At 37.8% G+C, this 20,385-nt stretch overlaps 1 protein-coding gene across 2 annotated transcripts in view; it reads left to right on the top strand.

Annotated features, from left to right (window-relative positions):
* Positions 1–16,566, top strand: part of IL13RA1 (interleukin 13 receptor subunit alpha 1) — a 59,988-nt gene extending 43,422 nt beyond the window's left edge. The window contains exons 10-12 of one of the 2 annotated variants that reach the window (XR_010727808.1): positions 38–122; positions 13,709–14,415; positions 14,637–16,566. Coding sequence is in view for 1 of the 2 variants with exons in the window: in XM_066249159.1 (XP_066105256.1) it covers positions 38–122; positions 13,709–13,801 (178 nt within the window). In the remaining variant the exon portion in view is untranslated. Of the gene's footprint in view, positions 1–37; positions 123–13,708 lie in introns of both variants that reach the window. The other variant, XM_066249159.1, reaches the window with a different exon arrangement.
* The last annotated feature ends 3,819 nt before the right edge of the window (positions 16,567–20,385 follow it).

Below are 20,385 nucleotides of genomic sequence, written 5' to 3'. Positions count from 1 at the left end.
GTGAAAGATTTGATAAAAAATGTCTGTTTTCTTAAAGGCTCAAGATCATTATATTCCCTCCAATTCCTGATCCTGGCAAGATTTTTAAAGAAATGTTTGGAGACCAGAATGATGATACCCTGGTAAGCACTGACACCATGAGATTCAATTTTTTTTTTGCGGGGGGGGGGCACTATTGGATTTATTTTATGTTTGGTAAAATATACATTACATAACATTTACCATTTTAACCATTTTTTAGTGTAAAGTTCAATGGCATTTAGTATATTTATAGTGTTGTGAAACCATCCTCCCAAACAGAAACTGTGCCCATTAAGCAATAACTCCCCATTTTCCCCAGCCCCTGGTAACCTCTATTTTACTCTCTGTCTCTCTGAGTTTGCCTATTCTAGGTACCTCACGCAAGTAAAACTCTTCACTGTGTGCCCTTTTTGCCTGGCTTCTTCCACTTCGCATAATGTTTTCAAGGTTCATCCATGTTATAGCATTTGTCAGAATCACATTTCAAATTTGATTATTTAGAACTATATTTTATCTAAAAGATTAATGAAGGACTGATTGAAAATGTTGTATCTCACTCTGAGCATAGCATTTTGGAAGTCCCCAAACACTTTGTCTATCTCATATCACTTGACTTCATTCTCTCTCTGGTGTGGGGGAAATATTTAATCCAAACATGTGGGGCGAGAAGCCTCTGTTATGAAACTAGCTCAGTAGGGGCTTCTGACTCTTGGATAATTTTTACAGCTTGATTTGGGGCAATGTAGAGATAGGTAAACAATTGAAATAGCTTTTGTTCACGCTGTTGCCTGGAAATCTGGCCTCTGAATGCATGGAAGTAAAGCAGATCCACCCCAATTGTTAGAGTTTGCTGCAAACTCTCGAATGTTAGAATTTGTGGCTAGAAATCCCAAGACCTTCTGGGAACAAAGGAGTTTGACGTTTCTCTGATAAACACGTTCACCCAAATAAAATAATGAAGACATTAAATGAAATAAATATCAAGATTGTTGTATGTATCTTAAACTAGTAATAACAGGCATAGGGCACTTACAGGGAAGTAGCTCAGCATAATAGGTGATAGCCTGGCCTCTGGAGTCAGATTGTCTGGATTCAAATCTCTGCTGTGTCATTTACCATCTATTTGACCTTATGTCACTTCCTTAACCTCTCTGTGCCTCGGTTTTCACATTTGTAAATGGGAGGTAATGAAATCCACCTGCCTCATAGTGTTGTTATGTGGATTAAATTTATTTAATACATGAAAACCACTTAGTGTGCCTGGCATGTTATAGATGCTTAGTTAGTGTTAGTGATTAGTATTACTATTGATAATACTTTGGTCTCCCCAAATTCACAGTGGTAACAATTACATGTGGCTAGGGAAAGAAGGTAAGGAGGCTGACATGGCAGCCGAGGACGATTCACCAAGTCATGGTCACAGACGGGGTAACTCTGCCGGACCTTGGGGGATAGGGCACAGCTAGGCAGGTAGGTCCAGGTTGGTTCAGAAGTCAGCCGCCTGAGGGGGAGATTGTGCACTATAACTGAGGTGACTATGGCAGACAGTGGTTCTTCAACTTTAGTTGTGTCACAATAAAACAGAATGCTTGTAAAAAATATAGAATGCTGAGCCCTAGCTTTAGAAATCCTGATTCAGCAGGTCTGAGGTGGGGCCCAGGAGTTTGCATATTTGAAAGGTGCCCACAGATGATTGCTATCCTGGCAAGATAGTCTGTGGCAAGACTTTGAAAATCACTGTTGTACATAATTGCTTTAGGATGACCCCCGTCCCTTTCTTCAGTTCATCAGCTACTGTGAGAGGCCCTGGAGGTTGGGAATTGTGCAAGTACTCTAGCAACAATTGTAGCCAGCTGTTGAGAGTCTACTATGTGTCAGGCAGTGTACTAAGTGCACTGTCTATATTCTCTTATTCATAATTGGATGTGAGGGCGATCTGGCTGCGACATCTGTCACCCCATTGATCGCCAGGGTTGATTCGGCTGATCTGGCTGGCTAGGCGGGTGTCCCCTTCCTCCCTCACCGCTCCATGTGCGTCCCTCCTGAAGCTGCGCACTCGGTCGAAGAGGACGACCTTCCCCACTAGAGGAGAGGACCGTTCTTCGGTCAAGGGTATACGAGTAGCTGCACTCCCCTGCTAGAACCTCCAAACAAGTCTCAAGCTCTTATTCATAACCACCCTGTGGTGTAGGTGTTGTGCTCCCTTTTTACAGATGAGGAAATGGAGCTTCCGTAAGGTTAAGTAACTTTACTGAGGTCACACAGCTGGTAGGTGTTTAGGTGGGATTTGACCTAGGACTGTCTGATTCCAGAGTTTGCTTTTTCCACCATGCTGCATTGCCTTTCGTAAGACAAAATGCTTGTCCTCAAGAACCTCAGCCCCTTCAAAGAGTTCTGTATGATAGAAGTAGAAAGTTGGGATAGGGAAGTTCTTAGAAAAAGATGTAGGAAAGTATTAGGAATGTTATTCTGACAATAGTCAGCAGAGAACGGATTAAAGAGGGGAGACACTAACATGATAGCAAATTGGGTATCTAGTCCTGAATTTGCCCCATAGATGTTTTGTTTGGCCAGCGTGGTATGTTTATTTATTTATTTTTTCAATTTAGCATCATAAGCACACAGTCACTCTCCAGTTTATCTCAGGCCCTGCCATTCTCAATTCTCACTGTGATTGCACGTGTTGACCTAACATACTACCCCTGTTAGCAGAATGAAGACCAGTCAAAGTGCCATGACACAAATACCCAGTATCTGTGACGTTTGGACTCACGAATACACACAAGACATGCCAACCAGTGCATCGATAGATATAGATTTCCAGCCTGATAACTTTCTAAACAGTGATCATATCCGGTGTTAACAAGTGGGTGGGGAACTTGAATTTTTTGTGCACCCCTGGGGGATCTGTGAAATGCTATATATTCTTGCGGGAGAGCAACTTTGTAAACTGTAACAAGAATCTTTGATCTTGTAATTACACTTTTAGGAATCTATTATAAGGAAATAATCCAACAGTGGCACCAGGATGGTCAGTGCAGCATTTGTAACATGAAAAATTAGAGCAGAAAAGCAAATCCTGGAGGGAAGGGGGGAGGGCATTGGGGGGAAGTGGGCAAGGGGGATGTATTCAGTGGGACACTTGAATCTATGTAAACACAATAAATTAAAATCAATAAAGTATAAAAAAATCAGAAACCAATGAAACCTCAGCAAATGAAATTAGTTTTTAAAAAGTTAGGTTTCCAAAGCATTTAGTGTCATAGTAAAATATTCATGATATAAAAGTAAGAAACATTATAAATAGGTAGTGTATTATCCTAATTTTTAAAAAATGAATGAATATCTATATAGAACAAAGAGTGGTTGAAAATGGATCAAAATGATCATCTCTAGGCAGAAGGATTGTGGATAATTGGTAGCATTCTCTCTCTTCCTTTCTGAAATGTCCAAATTGCCTATAATGAGCCTGTATTACTTTTATGATAATAAGAAACCCTGTATAAGTTATTAAGGGAACAGAAAATATTCTAGTCATCCACCTCTGAAAGATAATAGGGACTTGAACCAGGGTAGTAGCAGAGGAAATTGATGGAGGAGACACTGTTCAAGGAAACTCATTAGACTTGGTGAGTCTGTGTGGGTGATGAAAAGTGGGGAGAGAGTAAAAAATAATTTCAAGATTTCAAGCCTCAGTGATAGTGTGAACGATGGTAACATTGACAGCTAAATCAGATCAATTATCTTCCTCAGAGATGAGAAAATTGCTCTTTTTCAATTGCTGTCTAGAGGATAACACGTTGCCCCAATGAGTCAGATAATGCTGTAATTTAGTGAAGCAGACACACTGACAAGATGGACCACTAAAAGCATATGATGTTTTTGTTTGTGATGGTTACAGACCATTAAATAAAATCAGTGTTTTAAACTAAAAGTATAATAAAAATGCCAGACTGGCTATAGGGCAATAGAACATATTTTTATGTTTCTTTTTTAACCGAATAAACAGTCTTCTTTCTCTAAATGGCAGCATTCCTCCCAAATTGAACTGTAACTCTAGCGAGAAAGACTAACCTTTTATTTCTAGAATCATCGAATTATTGAATGTACATAGCCCCTAGAGTTCATCTAATAAGGTGGAGACTTACATGGTTAATTATATTTCTTTAATTATAAATTTTCAAAACTCTAAAGTCTGGTCCTATCCTCTCACTTAAGAGATGAGGACATTGGGGAAATTTCTCAAGGACTAGTCCATAGGGAGAAAACTGCAGAACCTGATCAGGAAGCTGTTATAGCTCAAGTTATCAACTCATAATCCAAAGAAATAATCCATGCCCTTTCTAAATACTTCCTTCCACACTATACCATCAATAATGTTTTTTAAAGAAACTCATTTAGGTGTGGCCACAAATAAATTAAAACTGCTGTGTAGTTTTCCTTAAGGTTTCTAGTGTTTTGACAATGTTTTGTTCATCACTGTAGTAACATTTTGGACAACAGTATTTATTCCTGTTCCTTTGCTGTTTGCCTTTTCTCTGTGACTAATTGGGCTGCTGGCCATATTGGGGAGGGGGTGCACACAGGGGATTGCTTCTCCTTTGCATCTGTGTTTTCTTTTCATCCACAAAAGAAAAAAGATCTCTTCTTCCCCTGCTTCTTGAAAACCAATTATATTTTCAGAACTGTGCCAGTTTTGCATTCCTAATGGGAAAGCAGCTTTTTAACTTGGAGTAGACTTCAGATCATTTTTTTTACACTTCAGTATATCTCTTTATACTTTTGTTTTTAAAAATTTTATTTATTGATTTTAGAGGAGAGAGAGAGAAAGAACTGGGGGGAGTGCGAAGCATCAGCTTACAGTAGTTGCTTCTTACAAGTGCCTTGACCATACCTCGGCAAGCCCCCGGTTTCAAATTTGCAACCTCAGCATTCCAGGTGGAGGCTTTAGCCACTGCACCACCACAGGCTAGGCAGTATATCTCTTTAAAAACCAAGAATGCTATCCTGTGTGGCCAAAAGAGCATGATCACACTTTAAGAATTATGCAGTTCTTAATATCATCTAATACTCAGTCCAAATTAACATTTTCCAACTGTCCCAACTGTCAGGAGACAGGTGATAAGTATCGAGTTGTCTCACCAGTAGTGAGGCTAAGATTGACAGCTGTATTTAAGGTGATACCAGCATGTTCCCTCCTGCCATCTACACTCATCACCCACCCCTTGCCAGTGAAAGATAATCTGTGTGGTGGCATGTTAGCACCCCGACAACTCTTCAGCTAATGCTTTTTATGCCACTTGATACCCTTGCTTGAATCACTAATTACACTAGGGGTCGTGAAATGATGGTTTTTGTCATCTGTCATTTAATCTACACTGATAAGCTGGCACTCTTCTGTAAAGCACGGCTTTCAGTCATCAGCTGGACTCTGGTTGTTCTAAAATTCAGTTTCTGCTACAAAGGCAGGAACTATGTTTAATTCTTTCCCTTTAATTATCGATTTTTTTAGCATTATCAAATACCCTTTCCTTTAATTGTTCACATAAGGAGTTTGTTTTTTACATTGATAGTCTTATTACATTACCTTGATTATTGTCAACAGTTTTATTATAAATCTTACATTTTTGCCAGCTAAAGTAGGTTTTAACTACTGAGATTTCTGAGATTTCAAGAATAAGCCACAGCTAGCTCAGTTATGACTTGTGATCACTGCTTCCGTGAAAAGAAGTAGGCTTGTAGAGAAGGATGACGTCAATTCATGATATGTTGAGTCTGAGATGTTTACAGAACACCCAGCTGACAACAGTGGCCTGGGTCTTGGGAGATGACTTGTGAAGCGAGTAATATATAATATATATATTAGTGGTTTTTACATGGGATCAAAATATGTTCTTCTCTAACCTTTTCTTACAAAAGATGCCCAATGGTCCGTTTCATATATACTTTATTAAACTAATGTTTTGCCATACTTAAGCAAACTCTGAAGAACTTAATATTTATTGCAAAAGCCTCTGTACATTTACTTTAGGGTTTCTCTAATTGGTTATATTCTCTAATTGTCGATTTTTAAAGTGAGGAGTTGGATTATTATCCATCACAAATGGTACCAAATTAGTCCTCTCTGTACCACATTGAACAGTTCTTTTTTGAAATTGCAGTAATTTTAAGGCGTGGGACTTACAATTCATATTGTTCAACTTCCTGTTGGGAATGTTGCTCTGAAGAAGACTGGGATGTGTAATCAGTTGACTTGTATACAAAAGGCCTGTGTTTTGCGTGGTGCTTAGGTGCATGAAACCCACTTAACCAGACCTTGAAAGTACTCTTCAATTGAGAATTGATGTTCCATTATCCTATGAAGTTTACTTCTTGAAAATATTTAAAAAAGCTGTACATGACTTGCAACTAAATGTTGTGTTAGCCTCCTCAACACTGATTTCTCTCATTATGATGTTTTTCATCACTGGCTATTATTCTGTTGTTGATTACCTTGTTTAAAAAATCAGCAGTGTGAGAATTAAAGTATGAACTGATCATTTCCTGGAACTATACTTTTTTCTGTAAGTAATTTTAAAATTACACCCACATATAATTTACAAAATTGAAGAACAGGTCAGAGCCTTTCCATCTGTTCCTTTTATCTTACATGGTCGTAGACATAATAGCAGTGCTCGGGGGCAGATCATGATGCTGATGGTGAGGGAAAATGAGAGTAATCCTTTTCAGAAATGAAGGCAATTGAAAAAAACAATGTGTCCTTCGAAACCTTTCCTGCTGCCGTGTTCATCTCACTGAAGCAGACTGCTTTATTCCTGTGCAGCCCAGAAAGCAATGAAAGGAACATTCGTTCAGGATATAGTTTTAAAAATTAAAAAGTTTTCTTTTAAAGCAATATATATATTCATTGTAGATAAATTAGCCATACAGATAATCAAAAGAGAAACATCACTCAATCCTACCACCCAGACATAATCGTATTTAATGTGATATGAACATAGAAAAACAGAAATAACTTTTATTAGTAAATGGAATAATAGCAGTAACAAGAATAATAGTAATTGGTCATATTTACTGAACTTTCACTGTGTACCAGGTACTTTTCAAAGTGCTTCACTCGTTAATTTCTTCTCCCATCTGCGGTAGGTGTTACCTCCGTGGTACAGATGAAGAAAGGGAGGCACGAGGGGGATTACATGGAACTTGTTCAAGGTTGTAGTGCTAGTACAAGGCGGAGACAGGACCCACACTTCACCAGCAAGTGTCAGAGCTGGGATCTGAACTCAGGCATCTCGATTCCCCACTCGGCACTTTTAACCAATCATATGATATATTTTAATGAAATAGTCATATTTCATTTTATTTAAATTTAACAGGTGGGAAAGAAATAGATGAAACTAAAGGAATTTCTGAACTTCCGGCAAATTATAAGTTTCAATGATTATTGAAAAGAGCATTTCTTCCATATGTTCTCCCCCATTCTTTCCCCATTTTTAAAGTTGCTCAGTATCTACATTGTCACTGCATAAGGCCATTATGTATTATATTGTGTCCCTTCTACCCTTATCTGTTTAGGTATGTATTTGATGTTTGCTACCGGTCTATGTGTCTCCCCAGTCATTTTGGTTGTTTGATTTTTTCCAAGAAGGATTCAGAGGACCAAAATTTCCTGAAATATTCATACATTGATGGATTTTGCTGCATCAATAACGGAAAATCATTTTAGCTGGATAAAAAATCTATGATTCACACATTCTTGCCTTGGGTATCTTAAATATGTCATTCTTTTTTTATTTTCTGGCATAAAATGTTGCTAAAGTCTGCTGACAATATATTTTTCTTTCTGTATTAAAACACTTGGGTTTTATTTATTTATCTATCTATCTATTTGTTTGCTTATTTATTTATTTGCCTGATTGTCAAAAGATTTGTTTTCTTCAAAGGCCAATAATGTTACCAGAATATATCCTGATGTTATTGCTCATTCTGGGTTAAGTGTCCAATGGATATGATGTGCCTTTTCAGTATGTAGTTTCAGATTTTTTAAAAAATTTCAGTAAAAATGTCTTCACTTATAGACTTTAGTTATTCTGTTTCCTTCTTTTTTTGCCTGTCTTTGATATTTGCCCATCCTCTTGAGTAATTTTTTTTATCATGTTCATTTCTTTTAGATTAAAATAATCCTCCTTTTCATCTTCTGTTTCTTTTAAGGTATTATCTGTTGTGTTTATTTGCTCCTGTGTTCTTTCTAGCTTAGTCTTCATTTCTGAAATGATTTGCTTTTACTGTTTATTTTTTCTTGCATTTTATCATGTCATTTTTTTCTTACTCTGCATTTTTATATCCTTCCATACTACATAGATTTTTTCATGCCATATCACATTTTCTTAATATGCTTTAGCTAGATTTTAAATACTAGATTTTAATTTTCATCATTTTTGGTGGACATAGCTTTCTGTCTTGTTTTAATTTTGTAAGGATATTATTCTGTTGCTTATGTTTACATGAAATCATTTTCCTGAAGTTTTAGAAGGAAGTTTGATTTAGGATATATATTTTTTTCTAATTTTATAACTATAGAGTTCCATCTTTTATTGTTTCTGAGAATTGTTCAAAATTATAGCTAATTGTTTTCTGTCTCTTCTATCTGGATTTTTTGTTTTGTCTCTCTTATCCCTTGCTTGGCCAACGTGGAGTCCATTCCCAACAGTTTCTCCTCAGAGTGGGACTTTGCCCTGGAAGGGAGCTCTGTGTGGCTTTGAGAGTTCTTGGGCCCAGGCAGCTCCTGACTGTACCATGGACTCCTTGCACTCAGTCACTCTTTAAAGATGTAAACCCCTGTGGGCCTCAGTTGTCCATAAATTAGCTTGCTGAGGTCTGAGAGAGTTATTTCCCAGTTCTCAGATCTATCAGCTGCCCTGCTGATTCTCGCTGCAGACATGTCCACAGCTGATACCATTTTGCTCTTGAAAGGATCTCTAATTTGTCCCCAGCTCATATTTCAGGGTTTGTGAGGGAATGATTTTCATCTGGTTTTATTGTAGATTGTGTCCATGGATTTTGGTTTTGCTTTCCTACTTGCAGTTTTTATGGTGGCATTTGGGGACTCTAAAAACCATGCTGCCAACCACCACCTTTGTTCAAGGATTTCTCTCTAAACAATGCACCATAGGCCAAATCCTGCCACTTGTTTGTGTACAGCCTACAAGCTAGAAATGGTGTTTATACTTTTAAATATTTGAAAAAATATCTAAAGAAGAATACTACATCATGGCACATGAAAATTATATAGAATTGAAATCTCAATGTCTATAAATAGAGTTTTGTTGGGCTCTAGCTAGGTATTTGGTTGGAGCATTGTCCTGATGCACCAAGGTTGCAGGTTCAATCCCCAGTCAAGAATCAACCAGGGCACATACAAGAGTCAACCAGATCAACCAGTGAATGCATAAATAAATGGAACAACAAATCACTGTTTCTCTCTCTCCCCACCCAAAATAAACAAATAAATAGATAGATAGATAAAGCTGAAACCTGAAAAACATCTCATGGAATAAAATCTTGTTCTCTATTAATAAAAAAATAAAGAACTTTTGTTGGAACACAGTTATGCCTATTCATTTATATATTATTTATGACTGAGTTCAAGCTACATTAGCAGAGTTGGCGTTATTGGGACAGAGACTATATATATGGTCCTCAAAGCTGAAAATATTTGTTATCTGGCTATTTACAAAAAAAACAAAAACTTTACTAACCCTGGCTCTATAATATACTTTTCAATGGTTAAATAAATAGTATTATATTGTGTGAATATATCATAATGTACTTAACAAAGTCTCTATTATTGGGCATTAAGATGAATTCTAAATTTCATTATTCTAGGCATCATTTCACAGTTAATACTAGCAGATATATTTTATTACTTTCTTGGGATACATTGTTACAAGTAAGATTGCTGGATCAAAGGACAGTATGTGCATTTTAAACACTTTGGTATTCACAAATTGTCATCCAGAAAGGAAATACAGGTTAAGTATCTGTTCAGGATACTGGTTAAATATGTTATTGTGCATTCATGCAATGAGATATTATGTAGAGATTTAAAAAGATGAGGTAGATCTATTTTACTAAAGTATAAAAATATATAATATATGCTGTCAAACACTGGTTGCATATATCGGGTCTCATTTCTTCATAGTAAAGAAACGGAGACACTAGAATACACACACTTAAACTTTTTAAAGAAGCATGGATCACAACTTAATTGTACCAATTTATATACCTATCAGTTTACCAGTGGTATGTCTGAATGGCTGTTTTCCCATGCTTTTGCCTGAATGTATCTAACTAAAAAAATCTTTGCCAACTTGATATGTGAGGAAAGGGCATTTTGTTTTAATTTACATATCAACTTTTATATATTTTTATATGTTCATTGGCCTGCATTGATTCTTCTGTGCAATTCTTATTCCTTGTCCATTTTTCCCTGCAGTATTTATCTTGTCCTTGAGGGATTGTAAAGCTCTTTTTATATGTCAGATATTAATTCTTTGGCTTGTCATCTGTGTTTGCTTTTGTCATTAGTGATGTACAAATATTTTTTTATCTCATATGAAGTCAAATCCTTTTTTTTTATGTGTAGAAAATTCTATCTACCTCATTTATATAAGTGTTGCCCAATATATTTTTCTAGTACTTATTTGATTTTGTTTTTTAGATTTCAGTCATGAATCCATAGGCAATTTATCTATGTAGGCTGTGAAGTAAGGTTTAACTTTATTTTTCAAATACTTAGCCAGTTGTCTTAGTGCCATTTATTGAATAAGCCATTTTTTTGAGGTTATATAATTTCTTCAGATTTTTTTTTATTAGAAATCTGTGCATTTCTTAGTTTTTTGAAATCAGGTTTGTTGATTTGCTTTTTCCATACAATAAAATTTACTTTAAAAAACATTGTAAGAATCTTAGGAAATGAATGCAATTTTATAGCTACCTCTCTTATCAAAATGTAGAACATATCCATCACTCCTCCAAAAGTTCCCTTTTGCCCCTTTGCAATAAACCCTTATTCCCTCACCCTATACCCTTGAAATCACTGATCTGTTTTCTGTTTGTAAAGTTTTGCCTTTTCCAGAATGTCATATAAATGGAATCATGCAGCACATAGTTTTTGAGTTTGCCTTCTTTCTTAGCATAATGCACGTAAGAGACATCCATGTTGTTGTGTGTATCAATAGTTAATTTGTTTTTAATTTTTATTTTTTGTTCTTTTCTGAAGTTGGAAACAGGGAGGCAGTCAGACAGACTCCCGCATGCGTCCGACCGGGATCCACCCAGCACGCCCACCAGGGGGCAATGCTCTGCCCACCTGGGGCTTCGCTCTGCTGCAACCAGAGCCATTCCAGTGCCTGAGGCAGAGGCCACAGAGCCATCCTCAGCGCCCGGGCCAACCCTGCTCCAATGGAGCCCTGGCTGCGGGAGGGGAAGAGAGAAACAGAGAGGAAGGAGGGGGGGAGGGGTGGAGAAGCAGATGGGCACTTCTCCTGTGTGCCCTGGCCGGGAATCGAACCCAGGACTTCTGCACGCCAGGCCGACGCTCTACCACTGAGCCAACCGGCCAGGGCTAAAGTTCATTTGTTTTTATTACTAGCAGTATTCCATAATATGGTTGTACCATACATAGTTTATTTAATCATTCATTTATTCAAGGACATTTGGGTTGTCTTTAGTTTTTGGCTTTTATGAGTAAAGCTCCTATAAAAGCTCATGTAGAGGTCTTTGTGTGGACATATATATTTCTCTTGGGTAAACACATGGGATTGGGATTTCTAGGTCATGCAATAAGCATATGTTTTACTTTATAAGAAACTGTCAGACTATTTTCAGTGGCTATACTATTTTATGTTTCCACAAACAATATATGAAAGATTCAGTTACCCCAGATTCTTGTCACTTGGAACTGTCATTATTTCTTTTTTTTATTGATTGATTTTTTTTTTTTAGAAAGAGGAGAGAGAGAGAGAGAGAGAGAGAGAGAGAGAGAAGCAGGAAGCACCAACTCATAGTAGTTGCTTCCTGTATGTGCCTTGACCAGGCAACCCTGGGGTTTTGAACCAGCAACCTCAGCATTCCAGGTTGACGCTTTATCCACTGTGCCACCACAGGTCAGGCTTGTCAGTATTTCTTATTTTAGCCATTCCACTAGGAGTATCAGCGTTATATAACTTATTTAGACTAGTGGTTTTCAACCCAGTGGTTATTATACTCTATAATCTCCATACAACATCAGGGTGGTTAACTTTTTTGTGGACTGGCATGAAATTTCTGACATACCAGCACCAGTCCATGGACCGGAAGTTGATAATCACTGATTTAGACTAATTTGGATGTTTCCAGCAGTGTTTTCCAGCTCATTTCCCCATAGGCTTTCTAAAACTGAATGGTTTTTACTTGCTTAGTCCAACCCCACTTGCTCAACCTGAGGCAGCTGAATAACCATTGTTGCTCTTGTTTCTATTTTTCTTCTTTCTGTTTCCTTTCCTAGGCTTATAGAATAGTAGAACATAAAATCAGAAAAAGAACTTAGAAATAATCTAGGCAGGGTTTGGCAAACTATTTCTGTAAAGGAGAGTTGTCTGTATCTGTGGAGGTTGATTCCAGGGACCCCTGCAGATACCAAAATCCAGGATGCTCAAGACCTTTAACTAAGATAACATAGTTGCATACAGGTTGCCCACCACATGTGCAGATTACCAACCTTGAATTGAAAATACTGTTTTTGGTCTGGGGTTGGTTGAATCTGTGAATGTAAAACCTGAAGATAAAAAGAGCCAACAAAAGATATTTTTGATTTAGCAAGCCATTGGTCTCTGTCACAGCAATTCAACACTGCTGTTGTATCATGAAAGCAGCCATAGACAATACAGCAACCAGTGGGTGTGGCTGTGTTACAATAAAACTTTATTAACAAAAACAGATGGTCTACTACTTTGGCCCTTAGACCATAGTTTGCTGACCCTTGGTTTAGTCTAACAACTTTCTTTTACAGATGAGGGGACTGAGCTCAGGTTATACGCTTTCTCTTGACTTAAAAGTAAAGACAGCAAGGACCCCAGGATATTGGCTTAAATTGAGTTCAGGGTGAGCTTAATTTATGCATAATAATCCCCTGTTCTAGCAAATGGTGTTACATGAAGCTGTTAATATAGTGTCTTTCAAAAGTTTTAACTGCACTAAGACTTTTGGGATGTTTAACACTGCCATTTACTAAGATGCTAGTTGACTTTTTGAACCCACTATATCGCTGGAGCAGTGGTCAAATTTGATTGGTAAGAAATGAAGGTAAAAACAGTTAAAGTAAGAAAAGTATGTCAGCCTTTTATTCTTCTTTAACAGACTTTGTTTTTAATTTTAGAGATGTCCAAGTGTGTTTATTTTTAAAGATACCCATTCAGTGTCACATAACAATCCCATGCCTTTTCTCTCTTTAAGATTCACTCCTGACTGTTTTGTTTCATTAATTTTTAAATAGATGAAGATTCTTAGGTCAAAAGAAAACGTAACAGGAAACACACACTCATGGTTCCTTGCATACAAAGCTAAAAATAAGCATTGCCTGTGAGTATTCAGGGAAAAAACGTTACTTAGAAAGTCATTGGCGTTTGTTTTGTTTCCTTTCCTCTAGCACTGGAAGAAGTATGACATCTATGAGAAGCAAGCCAAAGAAGAGACTGATTCTATAGTGCTGATAGAAAACCTGAAGAAAACCTCTCAGTGACGGCAATAATTTATTTTAACCTTCAATGTGACCTTGTGACGATTCATCACATTCTCCATTCACTATCTGGGAACTTGTTAAACAGAAATCGCAACTACTGGACCATTTAAAAACAGGAAGCTCGTAAGAGCCACAGGTTTTTATGTTGAGCTATGCACCAAAAAACTAAAAATAACAGGCCCTTTGGAGAAGAAAGTGGAGTTATTCTCATTGAATTATAAAAGCAGGCATCCTTTTGTGAAGGTCTCAAACTAGGAGGCAAAGCAAAAAGTGATGATGACAGTCGAGGTAGTCTTACCAAGAATTCTGACAACTTCCTGAGGGGTCTGTGCCTGTGTTGAATTCTTTGTGTCAAACAGTAGCAACAAATTTTACTTGTGGGGGGGAGCTCGTGTTTAGGCGCAAATGCTAATGCCAAACTTGAGTCACAGAGAACGTCTAGCAAACAAAATTGAAACAAAAAAATCTGTTCTCTGTTGTTTGGGATTCTTTTTAGTAATGTTTTTGGCTTAAAATAGAAGAGTCCGGAATCAACACCCTGTCCACAGCATTTTCCTCTACTTTGAAAGGCCCAGGCATCAGTGTTGGCCATGATGATGACAACTACAGAAAAAGCAGTGGCCACTTCTTTTTTTTTTTTTTTTTTTTTTTTTAAATTTTTAGAGAGGAGAGAGAGACAGAGAGGGAGAAAGAGAGGAGAGACAGGGAGAGAAGGTGAGGAGGAGCTGGAAGCATCAACTCCCATATATGCCTTGACCAGGCAAGCCCAGGGTTTCAAACCGGTGACCTCAGTGTTCCAGGTCGACGCTTTATCCACTGCGCCACCACAGGTCAGGCAGTGGCCACTTCTTTTACCAAAACCTTTCAAAGCCATTGAAGGCTTTTCTAGGGAAGCAGAGACAGAATGACTTATTGGATAGTAGAGTTTGAACCATTGTGTTCTCTAATGATGTATTATTTACTCTTTCTTCACCTGTGCTACTTCAGTCAAGTATTTCCAATGTGTCCAGATTGGGCCAGGCCCTCAGGTGTGCAGTACCTCTCTCAAAGGAATGGCCGTCTGGTTGGGACTCCTCAGTTCTTACCGCTTTCTTTTTAGCCACCAGTCCTCTTTCAGACCTTTCCATTCCCTGATCCCCATCCTCGATCTCCCCTTTTGCACTTTCCCTTGTAGTCTTTCACCTTTCCATAGATGTGAGAATGTAAGTCCGCTCAGAGCACCTAGAGGAGCAAGGAGTGATTTGTATGTCAGGAAGAGTGTGAGGAGACTGAGAAACAATGACGAGTTCTTGCCTATTCTGTCACTTTTGTGTGAATCTGTGTTTATTTGACAGTCTTGGTCTTCAGCATTTACTATTTCTCTGCATATTTTCTAAACAGTAAAGAGATGTTATCTTCACTTAGAACTTTGCTGTTTGCTTGATAAAAATAATAGTTTTGTTTTCCTCTTTTCTCTTCTGTCACAAATAGTAGGTTTCCTGTCTTATATAGATAGCCCACATCCAAGGCTCCAGTGTTTGTATGCATTATGTTTGTGTATGTTAGGGTTCCATTCTCACACATCCCCGTAACATATATATTCCCTCTACTCCTCCTTCTTCCAAATTTAAAGGAGTATGAAGATGGCATTGCCCCCCCCAACCACTTCAATCCTTACATACATAGACTCAGATTACTGGTAAGAACTTGAGAAATTTATATCACCAGTTCTCCAAACACACCCATTTGTATTAATCTGATGGTGCTACTTGTAATTCCTGCTGTTAGGGGAAGGGAGATCAGAGGTCTCTGCTCTTCATAGATTTGGGGAAAAGTGGCAGCCTGTCACACTGCAGAGGGGTAAACTGTGTCTCTAGCTTTTCTAAGGAAATTGGGACTCAGAACGAGGGTAGGTGCCAAGGTGTTACCTCCCCGCACTTTTATTTTTGAGGTCAGATTGAGGCTGGGAGGCAAGCATGGATGTCCCACTCTGTTCTGCTGTTCTCTAAAAGAAATATTTAGTTTTTCTTTGTAGGAATGAGATTACTTCCTAGCCAGGTCTTTTATAATTCTCTGGGAAGCAAAACACCGAGATGCCTCACCCAAAGACATTTTTCCTGTTGCCTTATTTAAAGGGAAGTGTGTGTGTGGGGGTGTTGTTTTGATATTCTTATTACTCAAGGAACTACTGATGCTGACAGTCATGCATCCTGGGAGTGGAGAAATTGTATTTTTTTCCATCCTGCTCTTTTAGCAGGAAAATAGTTGAGGGAAAAGGGGGCAGTGGGTCATGGGAATAGCTAGCTAGCTATGTCTGTTTTATAATTGTTCAAAAGTGATCCCCAGGAATTGCAAGCTCTTGGAGACTTTAATACAAGGTGGGGAAAATGCAGGTTTACAGTTCATATGGACAGTAACATAATAATGAATAAATAATAATACAAGAATAAACTGTGTTTTTTGTACTCACAACTGTAAACCTACTTTTGCCCCACCCTGTACATCAATAGGATCTTCATCACCTGTAGGAAACTAGTAGGTTCCTGTACTATTTTATGTCTAACCTATATAGATTGTTTTTCTCCGCATACCTAAGTAACCCTACTGTAAGAATGTTCATACTTACCCTTTCATTCAGATAAGTGTTTTCTTCATGTGGGCGCTAAAGGGATATGTGAACCAATGTTAATATTTTTGGTAATGCCTTCAACTAGGGATCATTGTGTTTAACTTCTTATAAGAAAGCTTGAATAAAATAAATATTGTCTTTTTATATGTCTCCCAAATGGTTTCTTTTGGTATTTTTGGAGGGGAAAGTATTATGAAGAGTGGGTGGCAGAAAAAAATTGGAGTTAAAAGAATGAAAGTGATGCCCGGGCCAGTTGGCTCAGTGATAGAGCATTGGCCTGGTGTGTGGACGTGCCGGGTTCAATTCCTGGTCAGGGCACACAGAAGAAGCAACCATCTACTTCTGTACCCCCCTTCTCTGTTCCTCTCTCTCTTCCCTTCCTTCAGCCATGGCTCGATTGGTTCAAGTGAATCGTCCCTAGGTACTGAGATGGCTCCCTGGAGCCTCTGCCTCAGATGCTAAAAAAAAGCTGTTGCGAGCATGGCCCAGAGCATTGGGCCCAGACAGGGATTGCCGGGTGGATCCTGGTTGGGGTGCATGTGGGAGTCTATCTTCCCTCCTCTCACTTGGAAAAGAAGAAGAAGGAAAAAAAAGGAATGAAAGTGAAAAATTTCAAGATAGCTATTTTATCTCATAACCATTTATCATAAGCTTCCCTGGTGTTCTCAGTATGATTATGTTTTCTGATAAGGCCATGCACTTAGTTTAATATTAATACAGCCTTTGCAAACAGTACTTAAAGGGACATAAGTGTTTGATAAATTGTAGTTATGATACTTAAGGAAAACAGAAAACTGGTCCTTTCAATATTAAGCTTAAAATAGGGTACAGTATACTTAAGAAAGCTGTCATGGTATACATGAAGGGGGATCCCCTAGTTACAAATTAATCATATCAGCAGATTACATTTGAGGCTAAGAAAATCAGTTCTCAACAGCTGTTCTCTTAAGAGATGGATGGTGATGTGGTTTCAGATTTTCTATAACCAAACCAAAGTGGTTTGAATGTCACAGAGGGTTTTCCCCTCACATTTGTGTTAAGCTTTAGGAGTGGGTCCTGAGCCAGACCACATTTGTTACTCTGAATCTTCACAGGATCCAAACCTAAGGATGTGTGTAGGGGGTACTGATCTTAGTCAGGTTAGTTCTGTTAACTATCTAGAATGATCCAAGAAGATTCTGGATCATTTGCCTCCAGGTAAGTATAGTTTTGTTTTTCACAAGAAACCTTGTAATTCTTAATATCAACACACTGACTATTATGACAGAAAACATTTCACTGAAGACCCTTGGGGTTGTATTTCTGTATGAGATCTGTGGAAAACAAATTCCTGTAACTACATACACAGCCACCTTATCTCTCTCGGTGGGGAGAGGAGTCATTGTAGTTAAGCACATTGATTTCCAGAGTCTCTTTTTTTTTTTTAAACCTTAATTATTAGATCAAGCAAAAACTTTTTTTGTTTACTGTGGCTATATTTTGGCATGCTTTTACTTGAAGGGAGGAGTTTTAGTGACGTTTGGATATACTAGCTATTTTTTCTATCAATCCCCAAGATGATTTCTTCCTGAAGACTCTTTGGCTTCTTTCCTAATGGCCATACTTTTAATTTACCAGCAATAGCAATAGCAACATATGTCACTTCTAGTTTTCAACATTTATTGATAGGCCATTATATAAAAAGAGGATTACAGTGGTGCCTTGAGATACGAACAGACCAACATACAATTTTTTTTAAATACGAGCTGGGACTAGGTCCATATTTTTGTTCGAGATATGAGCGAAATTCTGATACGAGTCGAGATTCGGGAATCTGCCGCTAGTTGGCATGTTGGTGCACAGGTCCAGTATCGGCAGTTTGATATACGAGTTGACTGACTTACAAGCTCAGTTACACAATAAATTAAATTCATATCTAAGGGTACCACTGTAATAGTTATTGAGTGGTTACCATATGCCAAGTTACATGTATTATTTCACTAAATCCTCATTTGAGTCCCATGAGATAGGTTGCATTATTATCTTCACTTTATACAATAGATGAAGAAATAGACATAAGATGATTGATGTATGTATGCAAGATTGTACAACTAGTAATTGGTTGAGACAATTGAAAAACAAGTCAGCCCAACTTGAGAGTTTATAGAATACAGCCAGGGATATATTTATTTGTCCTAAGGAGAAAACTACCTAAAGACGAAACATTGCACATTATTGCTTATCAACTGGAAAATTGGGAATTTAAATAATTTAATTGCAAAAGGAGCTTTTTATAGTGTCTTAAGATTCATTTGTGCATTCATTAGTATATGTGCCAGAAATTATGTTAGGTGGTAGGAATTTATAAGTGAATAAAATTCAACTTATTATCAGGTGATTAGTCAGGAGAAGGCTTCTTTGTTTAAGGGAAATAAATCTATATTAGAATTTAGGAGTACCAAGTGACTTTTGGCAGGTATTTTTATCTGCATCTGCTTTCCCATCTATAAAATGCAGACATTAGACTTAATGGTTTCTCATCCCATCCAAGGCTCAACAGTGGCCATAAGTTTTGGAGCTCATTTAGAAGTGAGGATGTTTGGCCTGACCTGTGGTGATGCAGTGGGTAAGGCATCGAGCTGGAATGCTGAGGTCTCTGGTTCCGAGACCTGGGCTTGCCTAGCCCGGTCAAGGCACATATGAGAAATATAAGAAGTAACTGAGTTGATGCCCCCCCCCCCGTCCTCTCTCTAAAATCAATAAAGAAGTGAGGATCTTTATTATAGCAATACAATGGGTAAGTCCCTTTCTCTGGGTTTCCCCATCTGTAAAATGAGGAAATTGTAATAGATTAGCTCTATTCTGACATCTAAGAAAAACTAAGATAACTTCTGTTTTACATGTCAAGAAAATATAAGTTAAATAAGCCTGTCAGAGAAAGACAAATACCATATGCTCTCACTTATGTGGACTGTAATAAACAAAATAGAAACAGAGGCATGGACACATGGAACAGACTGAGAACTGTCAGAGGGGCGGGGTGGAGGAACTGGTTGAAAGGTGAAGGGGTTAGCCAAAAAGCACATATACATAACACACAGACACAGTTAACAGTGTGAAGATGGAGGGAAAGGAGGGAGAGGGCTAAGTGGAAGTGAGGAAAGGGGCAATGGCGACAGAAAGAGACGTTGCTAGGGGTGGGGAGCGCAAGATGCAGTGGGCAGATGGTGGTTTGTTGAGTTGTGCACTTGAAACCTGTATGAGTTTATGAACCAATGTCATCCCAATAAATTGAGTAATAAAAAAAGAAAAAAGAAGAAAGAAAATATATTTACAGTTATCTCCTACTTCTGCTACAGGAAGGAGTTATTACCACTAACTGCCAAAAGGGTAAGTCCTTTAATAAAAGGAATTGATACATTGGTCCATCCAAATCAGAATTTCCACAAGGACCCAGCCATGATTGTGTCTAACAAATATTTCTTAATAAGCTTTGGAGATCTTAGGTCATCTTTCCTAGAAATACAGAAATGGATTTTGTATACTATAGACTGCTTATGTAATGACTACATTTGATACCTTACCTAAAATACAGTTCTTTTGATTGCAATACTTGCAAATTTGGCCACTGAATTTAATTTCTTGGATATATTTGATCAATATAAAACATTGATGTACAGAATTTCAAAAGTCAAGTACCACAGAATTTATAAAAAACAGCAGTCCCCTGCCCCACCCCTCCTTATCCTGCTCCCTCTCCCAGAGATAACGTTCACACCCTAAAAATCCCGAGGACACATGAAAATGTTACTTTATAGTTTTGCTGGATGACACCCTGCACTAATTTCCTTAGAAAGATTGCATGAGGCGGTAATATTAATAAAACCCTCTGTGTCTGAATATATCTTCACATGTGGTTAAATTTTTCACTATGTAGAAAATTCCCAATTAGAAACACTTTCCTTTCAAAATTTTGAAAACATTATTCTAATATGTT

This window comes from Saccopteryx bilineata, chromosome X (assembly GCF_036850765.1).
Source record: "Saccopteryx bilineata isolate mSacBil1 chromosome X, mSacBil1_pri_phased_curated, whole genome shotgun sequence".
In the NCBI taxonomy this organism is placed as follows: Eukaryota; Metazoa; Chordata; class Mammalia; order Chiroptera; family Emballonuridae; genus Saccopteryx; species Saccopteryx bilineata.
The sequence above is the reverse complement of the archived record's forward strand: the minus strand, read 5'-3'. Positions and strand labels throughout refer to the sequence as shown.